Source organism: Lodderomyces elongisporus, chromosome 3 (genome assembly GCF_030384665.1).
Source record: "Lodderomyces elongisporus chromosome 3, complete sequence".
NCBI classification, from domain to species: Eukaryota; Fungi; Ascomycota; class Pichiomycetes; order Serinales; family Debaryomycetaceae; genus Lodderomyces; species Lodderomyces elongisporus.
In genome coordinates, this window is record NC_083675.1 from 445,840 (window position 1) to 456,962 (window position 11,123).

Below are 11,123 nucleotides of genomic sequence, written 5' to 3' on the forward strand. Positions count from 1 at the left end.
AGGTTGAGCTACTTGCAGTATAACTCGATTATTCAGACTTTCAATGGCATAGAAGAAATGCATACTACATAAATGCTTTCATTTTCCTCTCTATCTCTGTCTCTCCCCGCACCCACGCATATATACATATATATACTTCCTCTCTCTCTTTCTCCCTCTCTCTCTCCCCGCTCCTCTTCCCCTCCATATAAGAATAAGTGTGCTGAATAACATTTGTTTCAATTATACAGACAACATAGAGAAACATATGTCTATATATATATAGACTTATATCGCAGTTCAACGTATTTCGTATGTATGGTGCATCCATCAAATCATCAACCTTACAATTCACACCATTAATACTCGATGCACGAGAAACTCAATAATCCTTAATGTTTGTGAGAAGTGACAGAAGAAAAAAAAAAGAGCAAGAGCAAGAGCAATTGGCAATTAGCAATTAGCAATTAGCAATTAGCAATTGGCAATTAGCAATTATAGGGATACTCTGTAACAACTTTTTCCTACCAACTCTTGTTCTTTTCTCTTTGTCTAATACCTTGTTATGTCCTGCTCATACATCTTGTGGCTTGCCTCAACTGTCTAAACCTGCCCCAAAAAAAAAAAGAACTCTTTTCAACCATGTCTTTAAACGGAAAATAATTTTTGGCGCATTCTGTCATTAGTGATTTCGCAACAACCATACTGGAATTCCTCCGAAACTAAATAATTTAAATTGTATATTTGTAGGTAATTGCACGACCATTCATTTTTGTCAAACAATACAAAATAATCAAAACTAAATACTAAATAATAATAATATTATTATTATTATTATAATTATTATATTAATAATAGTAACAATAGTAATAGTAGTAGTAGTAGTAGTAGTGGTGGTGGTTGTGGTTAAAAAAAATGGAAAACTATGGCTTTACTTGCTTGATTAGTAATTCTTTGCGGCAATTGTTGAGTGGAGAGGGAGAGAGGGGTGTGTGTGTGTGTGTGTGTGTGTGTGAGCAACAAAGTCGATCAAGCAATTTGCCATTGAAACGATACGGGACCAGTACCAGTATATATATATATATATTTATTTAAAATCTCTCCCACTTAATTCGATCAATTCCCTTTCTTTTTTATTTTTCCCCCTTTTCTCTAGATATTATCAATATATACATTCACACATATACACGCGGCCAAACACATTGACAAAATGCCAGCTCAATTGACTTTAAACACTTCAGAAATCGCTTTAAACACCGGGGCAAAGATTCCACAAGTTGGTTTGGGAACATGGCAAGCCACCGAAGAAGACGCTGCATACAAGGCAGTCTTGGCAGCCTTGAACAATGGCTACAAGCACATTGACACTGCAGCCATCTACAAGAATGAAGAACAAGTTGGAAAGGCAATTGCTGAAGCAAAACTTCCAAGACAAGAATTGTTTGTCACCACCAAGTTGTGGAATGCTGACCACAAGCGCGTTGAAGAGGCATTGGACGAATCATTGAAGAAGTTGGGTCTCGACTATGTAGACTTGTACTTGATTCACTGGCCAGTATCCAAGAACCCAGAAACTGAAGAGCCATACACCGACCACGATTTCGTTGACACTTGGAAAACATTGCAAAAAATCTACAAGGAAGGCAAGAAGGTCAAGGCCATTGGTGTTTCAAACTTTACCGTCAAGAAATTGGAAAAGTTGTTAAACTCTGAGGGCGTTGATGTCGTTCCCGCAGTCAACCAAGTAGAGGCACACCCATTGCTCACACAACCTGAATTGGTTGACTACTTGAAATCCAAAAACATTGTTTTGGAAGCATACTCTCCATTGGGCTCAACCGACTCGCCACTTTTCAAGAACAAGACCATTGTCGAGATTGCTGAAAAGAATGGAGTAGAGCCAGCACAAGTCTTGATCTCATGGGCCGTACAAAGAAACACCGTTGTGCTTCCTAAATCCGTCACTGAGTCAAGAGTCATCTCCAACATCAAGACATTCACCTTGTCAAAGGAAGACTTTGAGGCATTGAACAACCTCTCGGAGAAAGATGGCGTTGTTAGAACATGTAACCCAAAGTTTAACAACTTTGATGATTAATGCAAGAGGGATCTTATCACTTATATATAGAGAGAGAAAGATAGAGAGATAGAGATAGAGATAGAGATAGAAAAAGATAGAGAAAAGTTTATATAGAAAGCTAAACTCAAAATGATAATAAAAATGGGTGCTGAGTGAAAATAGACATGAAATTTCAGACAAAAGGATTTGTTTTTTTCTTTGTAACAAGTGGGGAAAGTGTGAGAGTGTGAGAAAGTGAGAAAGTGTGAGAAGTTCTCTAAAACCAATCTCAGAGTTTATGTAAGGGGAGGAAAAAAAACAACAAAGTAGACGATTCTGAGATGAAGTATAAATAAAGAGAGAAGAAATAATTTCTCTATTTGAGGCGTGCGCGCATTATCAAAAAAAAACAATTCCAGCTTATCTTTTATAAGTTTGAAGGTTGCAAATTGTATATATATTCTATGTCAATACAGAGGTTTGGAAAGGGTGAAAGAAAAAAAAAATGGTATGGACTAACTCTTTTCTGAAATGTACTTGGTAAAATATGTTGAATCACATCATTGTCTTTAAAACCTGAGGAAAAATCATTTATTCCTAGTCTTTTTGCTTTTCTTTTCTGTTTAGTTGATTTTAAAGTTATAGACTATTTACTTAAAAAAAAAAGTTTCGAAATATTTTTAACGCAATACTAAACAAAAAAAATTATAAAGGTGATAGTCAATGCACTTAATTGTTGCTCAACTTTGCAAGTTTATTTCTGGAAGACACAGTAAATAGACAATTCAAGCCACAATATCAACTAAATTGGTTATAACCAGGAATCCAAAGCTAAAGAACAAATCACTATCTTTTATTTATTGTTCATCTTTGAAATCGTTTGGTACTGTAATTTATAAAAAGAAATAATATAGAACCCGCTAGGGATAGCAAAGTGCACACTAACATTAAACAAGAACAAGCGCAAATGGTTTAGTGGTAAAATCCAACGTTGCCATCGTTGGGCCCCCGGTTCGATTCCGGGTTTGCGCATTTCTTTTTTCCATTTCATTTAGGAACAATTTTTTTTAATTTTTATTTCAAAACTAGAGAACAGAAAGAAAAAAACTAGGTGATGCATTGATTCTACCAGAATGATATGTTTTCACATCAATTCACAACTTGTTTCTCCCCGTATTTTCTTCTTTTATTTGTCTTACCACCACTTATCTGCTGGACAACCCAAATAATGAGATAGGAAGTGCGCCTCTCTCTCTCACTCTCTTTCTCACACACACACACACTCTCTTACCCTTACTCTCACACACACTCTCTTCTCTTGTTCCCCGCGCTTGATTGAATATTTTCACCTTGGCAAATCGCACGGCTACACCATGATAAGGTCTTAATTTGCCAACCACTAAAATTTCAGCCACATCTTAGATAAGACCTTATCAGGAAAACAACTGGCTTTGCTTTTTACTTGAATGAACTCATCCAGGTTTACACTTGCTAACCTAATTACACGGCAGCTTTGACTTTTCCTATAGAACAATAAGAATTTCTTGACACTTGTTCATTTATCGCGTGAGAAACAATGCAAATTCGCGAAAACAAAGTACCGTTTTTATTAGCTACCACCGCAACAAAAAAAAAAAAATTATAAAAAAATGCTCTCGCAATCTTCATTATATGATTTTGGCAGGTAGTTGCTTCAAATAAGTATACTATACAATACCAAAAGATATACATTTTAGTATCAACTATTCTTTGAAATCAACTTTTCCATATCGTACCAATTGTTTCAACAACACACACACACACACACACACAAACTTTGTTCTCTTTTTTTTTTTTTTTTTTTCAATTTGGTCTACTACCTATAATTGGAAACAACTACCAAACCTAAAAAAAATATATAAAAAGATTCGATAAAAGTTGAAAGCGACAAGAAAAAAAAAATAAGCCAAAAAAAAAAAATGGAAAGCAAAAGAACGAGCAAATGAGTGCTGCCAAGAGAAATGTCATTGCAACACTTTAAAGTCTGGGGCAAACTGAATCAAACTGAATCAAACTGATTCATGGTGCCGTACGAAAAACTGGCCACTTCTTATCTGTCGCTATCACCATCAATAATGTCGTTGTTGTTGTTGTGGTTAGTTGAAGGTGAAGGTGAAAGTGGTGCCACAACTACATACAAGAAAGCAGAATATTTATCCTCTTCAAACAAAGTCCTGGAGGTATGTTGTTACTCGTGCGAAGCTTGGAACTTTCTCCATAACAGATATCAAGGGTCAGATGTGGAAATCCAAATATAATAATATTCAATAATAGTCCAAGCCCTGAGAAATAATTAAATTAAATCAAATTAAATCAAATTAAATTGAATTTAATTAATTAATTACGACTACCATGGCATATAAACTACTAGTTTTTTGATATCAACTACCACCACACTTCTTTATTTTCTTTACTTGAAGGTTTTTTCTTTTTGCAACTTTCAAAAAAATTTGGGGTATTTTTTCTTCTTCTTCTTCTTATTTTTTTTTTCTTGGTCTTTATCAATGATACTGACTTCCAATAACACGCCTTGATAAAGACTGTGAAATAAATGTGTGGAGTCTACGTTTGATATATGGCACCGATATACAAAATACTACACCTCTTATCAATTCCTAGATGTGATCCAAAGTGGTATAAAATGAGGTGGATTGTTCCCGTTTTCCACATCTAAATTCAAAAGTTTAAGGAAACTACAACACTACCAAAAAAAAAAATAATACAAAATTCAACTAAAACATAAACGACGATACAAGATAGTACAAGATAGTACAAGGTAAAACTATACAAAAAGACATAAGCTAGAAAATGAATGAAAAGGTAGAAACTATTGTTTCTTCTAGAAATAGGTTTGCTGCCGAGGATCACGAGTTGGATCTCAAAGCAATCAACTCTGCTGCTGTTTCATTGGCTCATGTGGGTGAGATGTTGACCGAGATGCAAAAAAGAATCATCTTGAAAAGATTAAACTATGATAATATTGTGGACTATAGCGATATTCCCACTGGCGCCGTGTTTATGATTGAAAAAATTCAAAACTTGTCCATTGAGGAATCACTTAGTATCTTGAAAGAGGCTCTAGTTGATCACGATGACGATGTAAATTTCCCTACTGCCGATTACGACTTTATCAAGCGATTGGTAGAGCACGAACCATCAATGATTGAAGAAAAAACATCATGCGAGTCAATTCAAGCAGAGAATAACAACAACAACAACAATAACAACAATAATAAAAAAATTGAAACAATTAACGAAAAAGTCACCGTCGAGTCCAGTTCTGAAATAAATAGTAGTAGCTCAGATAATGAAGAAGGCCAGGATTTTGACGAGTTCAAGATAGTTGACTGGGATCTTCAAGTGAAATTAGAAGCTGCCTTGATTGCATACCATTCTCCATACCCCGAGGTGCGTGCAGTTACTGACCCCTTTGACGACCCTATGATTCCATGCGAAACTTTGAGAGTCTATATACTTGGTATCATTTGGACGTGTATTGGTACTTTTATCAACCAGTTTTTTGCCGAACGTCAGCCAGCAGTATCATTGGGCAGTGCCGTTTGCCAGCTTTTACTTTACCCGAGCGGCGTGTTGATATCCAAGATCCTTCCACACAAGACACTCAATTTTTGGAAACTTTCCATAAACTTGAACCCCGGTCCATGGACACACAAGGAACAAATGCTTGCCACTATTTTTTATAGTGTCTCCAATGGTATTTCATACGTCAGCTACAATCTCCACGCACAAAAGCTCGAGCTTTTCTACAACAACCAATGGGTGGATTTTGGATACCAAGTATTGCTCATCTTGGCTACAAACTACTTGGGCATTGGGTTTGCAGGCATCTTGAGAAAATTTGCAATTTATCCCCACAAGGCGATCTGGCCAACAATCTTGCCAACAATCGCTTTGAACAAGGCTCTTTTGCAAAAAGAAACCAAGGAAGACATCAATGGCTGGAAAATCTCACGTTACCGCTGGTTTTTCTTGGTTTTTTCCTTTTCATTTGTATACAATTGGTTTCCAACATACTTTATGAACTTTTTGTCATACTTTAACTTTCTCACATGGTTTGCTCCAAACAATGTCAATTTGGTTGCTATTACGGGCAGTGCCTCAGGGTTGGGTATGTCTCCAATACCAACATTCGATTGGAATATCTTGAACTTTAATGGAGCTTTGGTCTACCCATTCTACGCACAAATCAACCAGTACATTGGCACAGTGCTTGCTTTTTTTGTCATTGTTGGTTTGTGGTACTCAAACTACAAATGGACAGGCTACATTCCAATCAACTCATCATCCTTATTCGATCAGCATGGAAATAGGTATAACGTGAAGAACATTGTTGATGAAAACACATTGTTTGACCAAACAAAGTATGAGCAAGTTGGTCCACCATACTATTCAGCAGCCAACTTGGTTGTTTATGGATCCTTTATTGCGCTTTACCCATTCTCAATTGTGTATGAAGGCTTTATGAATAGAAAGCCCATTTGGAATGCCTTGAAAGGGTTGGTCCATGGATTCAGAAACTGGCGAGGCTCTGTTTACGAAGGATTTTACGATCCACATACTACAATGATGAAGAAATACAAGGAGGTCCCCGATTGGGTGTTTTTATTGGTGTTGGTGGTTTCCATTGTTTTGGCGATAATCTGTGTCCAAATATATCCCGTGCAAACTCCCGTTTGGGGTATATTCTTTGCTGTTGGTATCAATTTTGTCTTTTTGATCCCATTAACGATTATTTACGCCACCACTGGTTTCTCGTTCGGATTAAATGTGTTGGTGCAATTGATTGTTGGCTTTGCCTTACCTGGAAACGGGTTGGCCTTGATGTTTCTCAAGGCATTTGGATACAACATCAATGGACAAGCTCAAAATTACATCTCTGACCAAAAAATGGCACACTATGTGAAGATCCCACCAAGGGCCGTATTTAGATGCCAGATGTTGTCCATCTTTGTTTCGTCGTTCCTTGGCTTGGCCGTGCTCAATTTCCAAATTGAAAACATTCCAAACTACTGCTCACCCACAAACACGCAGAAATTCACTTGCCCCAACTCTACAGTCTTTTACAGCGCTAGTATACTTTGGGGTGTTATTGGCCCTAAAAAGGTGTTTAGTGGGTTGTATCCGGTGTTGCAATGGTGTTTCCTTATTGGATTCTTGTTGGCATTCCCGTGCATAGCATTCAAAAAGTATGCACCAAAGAAGTATACAAAGTATTTCCAGCCAACGTTGATGATTGGAGGCTTCTTGTACTATGCACCATACAATTTGTCATTCTACACTGGTGGTGTCTACTTGTCGATCTTGTTCATGTGGTATATAAAGAGTCGTTACTTGGCATGGTGGCAAAAGTACAATTTCGTCTTGTCGGGAGCCATGGACGCTGGCGTGGCATTTAGTGCTATCATAATCTTTTTCGCTGTGCAGTACAAGGAGCACTATCTCAGCTGGTGGGGTAATGATGTCCCATGGAAAGGCATCGAAGGAATGGGCGGTGCAAGCAGATTGGATCCTGCCGATGCTCCGGGAGGATTCTTTGGTCTCAGACCAAACCAGTATCCATGATATGTTTACAGGTGAATCAATGAGGTTGGAAGAAGGTGGTTTTTAGTTTACGTTTTTTATTTTTTTATTTTCATTTTTATATATGTGCTAGTTTTCTAAATTTGAGACATTGTAGAGTATGTACTATTTTTTTTCATTTCTTTATTTTTTGTTTTCATTTTTCAGACTCATATTTCAAATATTATATGAATACCCAATTATGCTTCTGTATATAGTGCTGTAAGGTTTGTTTCCTCTTCATGATGAAATTAGTAATTTAGGAAGTCTTGATAGTTTTGGTGGATGGTGGGATTGAGTAGTTATTTGAAATTCAGTCAAATTGGTAGCTATGTTTTTATTCTTGCATTTTTTTCTTCTCAGATTGTTTCCAACACTTTTGTGTCAGTTTCTTTTTTTTTTTCTTTTTTACAAGACGCGTTTGAGTTTGACAATCTTTCTTCACTCTTTCTTTCTTATTTTATTTTTTTCATTATTATTACCAAAAAAAAACATCAAAACATTAACCATCAAAGAAAGAGCAAAAACAGAAAAATACATATACATTGATCAGTGAATACCAAACTGTAGATAACTCCACAACGATTGCATAGTTAATAGCATACAACTTTAATCCATGGATACAAGACCAACATCAATTTCGTGGTAAAAAAACAACAACAACAACAACAACAACAACAACAACAACAACAACAACAACAAGAAAAGAATCACATACATTCATATACACTCACTTACACGCATAGATATAAATAATACACACACACACACACATATATATATATATATATTGACGCTTCATCAAGTCCATGAGAGATACTTTCAATGTACATCACGCCAAATCAATACTATAGTGCCTATCGGGATCTAAAGCGAACATCACTTTCGCACTCGACATGTAAATTAGTCATCTTTGTATCGTGCTTGGACGTTGACTCGCTATGTGCCGCCAAGATGTTTAGCATGTTGCTCAAGAAGGAGCTTATACAATACCAGTTACTACCAGTGCTCGGATACAATGACTTGAAAGCACATTACAATAAGTTAGATTACGATGTTGCAAATGTGGTCTTGATAGGTTGCGGAGCAATGTTGGATGTCGAAAACTTTCTTGATATCAACCCCGAGGAACTACTCACTGAGGACTCTTTTGCTAATGGCAATGCTGCTACTGATAATCTAGACTTGGCACATTCATTGAGAAACTACTCAAGAAAGATATATGTCATTGATGGGAATAGGCAGTGGAACTTGGACAATTTGTTTGGGTCTGATGTGGTGATTTGTTTTGATGATGGGTATGTCGAGGGAAACCTTCAGGAGGAAAAGAAAGCATATGAGGCATTATCAGTGGAAAGTGATGATGATGATGATGATGAAGAAGAGGAAGAGGAGGAAGATCCAGAAGATTCAGAGTTGAGCGAGAATGAAACGTCTGGTGGAGACACAGAGGCTGATGAGGAAGCAGCTATCAATTCAGATGACTCTGAGTTTACGGTTGCAAGAAAGAGGAAATTGCAAGAACGACTGGCAAAGCTGCTAAAGAGACGTCGTAGAAAAGAGCAGTCCTCATATGAGGATGTTGTGCGTGCATACTACAATCAAGGATCAACTATAGGCACAGCCAATACCATTACAGTATATGCATTACTCACGGCAATTGGTGAGACCAATTTGGAGAGCCTTTGGATTGCAATCATTGGAACCTCCTCTTTGGATAGCCATTATCCCGAGATTTACGACAAATTACAGCCATTACTCAAGGAAGAAGTTATGAGATTGAATCCAAACCATGAGTCGACCAAAAAACGAGCAGACCATACAATGCTAAGAGTAGAGAGAGATTACCATTTGTTTCTTCTACGGCACTGGACTCTTTACGATGCATTTTTCTACTCGAGTCAAGTCAATTCCAAACTCAATTTGTGGACTGATGAAGGTAAAAAAAGGCTTCATAAGCTATTTGCCAAGATGGGGGTCTCGCTAGCAGTAGCACAACAAAAATGGCTTTACATGGATACCAAGGTCAAGAGACAACTACCCATCATTTTCCGGAGATACCTTCCCATTTATGGTCTCGAAGGTATTGTGCGAGAAGGGTTTATTAAAACTTATGGGTATACGGGCCTGCTTTCAGCAATGGAATGCGTTGAGGCACTAAGTGCATTGCTTGAGTTGGACGAAAAGTTTATCCACGACTCTGCCAAATTGAACGAAGAAGACAATAGACTAATTGATAACGAGGAAGAGAGAATACGCAGGAGGATGCGACGAAAAGAGTCATCGTGGCTTAATAACTTTTGGTCTGCGTGGGACGCATTAAATGTCAACAAGTCGCTCACCAACACCACGAGTAATTCCACATTCACTAAGCTCAAAGGTAGCGAGTTGCTTTTCCGAGGGTTGGAGTATGCTAAAAACTTGCAGCAAATCACTTTCCGAACAGGAATGTCGCTTTTGGAGAGGAAGATGATCAAGAACCTCAAACTCTATAGACTATGTGTATTGAACGATGGTGCTGTTCCCGATTTGGAGATATTTATCAACCCACTCATGTTGTCGAAGTTGGGTTCATGGCTTATTGAAAACTTGGCGGAACTCGATTTTATAAATGGGAACCATTCTTTGAAACCTTTGGTGGTGGCGAGCTTGGATGCTAGCAGCGATACGTACTTGGTGATTGGTATGGCACCTCGATATCCTCGTGGAATGAGTGCGTCGGAGAAGGCAAAGTTGTTGCAGGAGACCAAAAATGATAGGATTACCGCCGAGTCCATGACCACTAGACTCAACACATTTAGTGTTGCCTTTCAACAATTGTCGCAAACTTCAGGTGCAAAAGTGCGTGTTGATAGTTTCAACAGTTCAGTAATTGAAATCCGGAAGGATGATTTGGCGCCATTTTTGGAGAAATTGACACTCAGCGGGCTCGTCTAGTGTTTGATCTTTTTAGAGTAGAGAAATAGAGAATCGTGGATAGCGAACAGAGAATACAGAATACACTTTGCATTAGTGACAACCGCAGCTTTATAATGAAGTTTACTGTAAATTAGCAAAGTGAAAATAAAAGGAAAAAAGCAAAGCAAAGCAAAGCAAAGCAAACCAAAGCAAAACAATTTCAATCATACATTCCTCTAGCCTATCACATCCATCAACTCCTATTTTAGATCGTCTTGTCTTTCCGTAGTTCCGATTAACACCACATGTTTTATAACCATCTCAATTCATCCTTGGTTTGAAACACTTGAGATGCACTGAAATTCTCATTTTTAATTATAGGTGCCATAAAAAAAGACTGTAAAAAAAAGAAAAAAAAAAACAAATATGAAAACTTCTTGGCGCGTTTATCGTTTCCTTCCACTACCTTTTTTGTTTTGCTCCCTCCATGTCTTCTGCCTTTTCCCTTTCCTCCCCCCTCCCCCCCCACCACCTAAAAATTGGTTAGGGCTGGTAAAAATAAAAAATA

The 11,123-nt window shown here is 37.4% G+C and overlaps 3 protein-coding genes and 1 non-coding gene across 4 annotated transcripts; all 4 read left to right on the plus strand. All coding sequences in view use genetic code 12, as the record gives it.

Moving 5' to 3' along the window:
- Positions 1-1,189: 1,189 nt before the first annotated feature.
- Positions 1,190-2,077, plus strand: GCY1_1 (Glycerol 2-dehydrogenase (NADP(+)); the record flags this gene model as incomplete). Its single annotated transcript, XM_001523496.2, has 1 exon — positions 1,190-2,077. One exon carries the CDS (start codon positions 1,190-1,192, stop codon positions 2,075-2,077), a length of 888 nt encoding a protein of 295 aa, XP_001523546.1.
- A 922-nt stretch (positions 2,078-2,999) lies between these two features.
- On the plus strand, positions 3,000-3,070 carry PVL30_002492. The gene has a single exon. It is a non-coding gene; the product is annotated as a tRNA-Gly (tRNA).
- Positions 3,071-4,885: 1,815 nt separating this feature from the next.
- PVL30_002493 (uncharacterized protein) lies at positions 4,886-7,660 on the plus strand (the record flags this gene model as incomplete). The annotated part of the gene is made up of 1 exon (XM_001523497.2): positions 4,886-7,660. The coding sequence occupies one exon, from the start codon at positions 4,886-4,888 to the stop codon at positions 7,658-7,660; it is 2,775 nt and encodes a 924-aa protein (XP_001523547.2).
- Positions 7,661-8,482: 822 nt separating this feature from the next.
- On the plus strand, positions 8,483-10,594 carry CDC45 (DNA replication initiation factor cdc45; the record flags this gene model as incomplete). The annotated part of the gene is made up of 1 exon (XM_001523498.2): positions 8,483-10,594. One exon carries the CDS (start codon positions 8,483-8,485, stop codon positions 10,592-10,594), a length of 2,112 nt encoding a protein of 703 aa, XP_001523548.2.
- Positions 10,595-11,123: the final 529 nt, after the last annotated feature.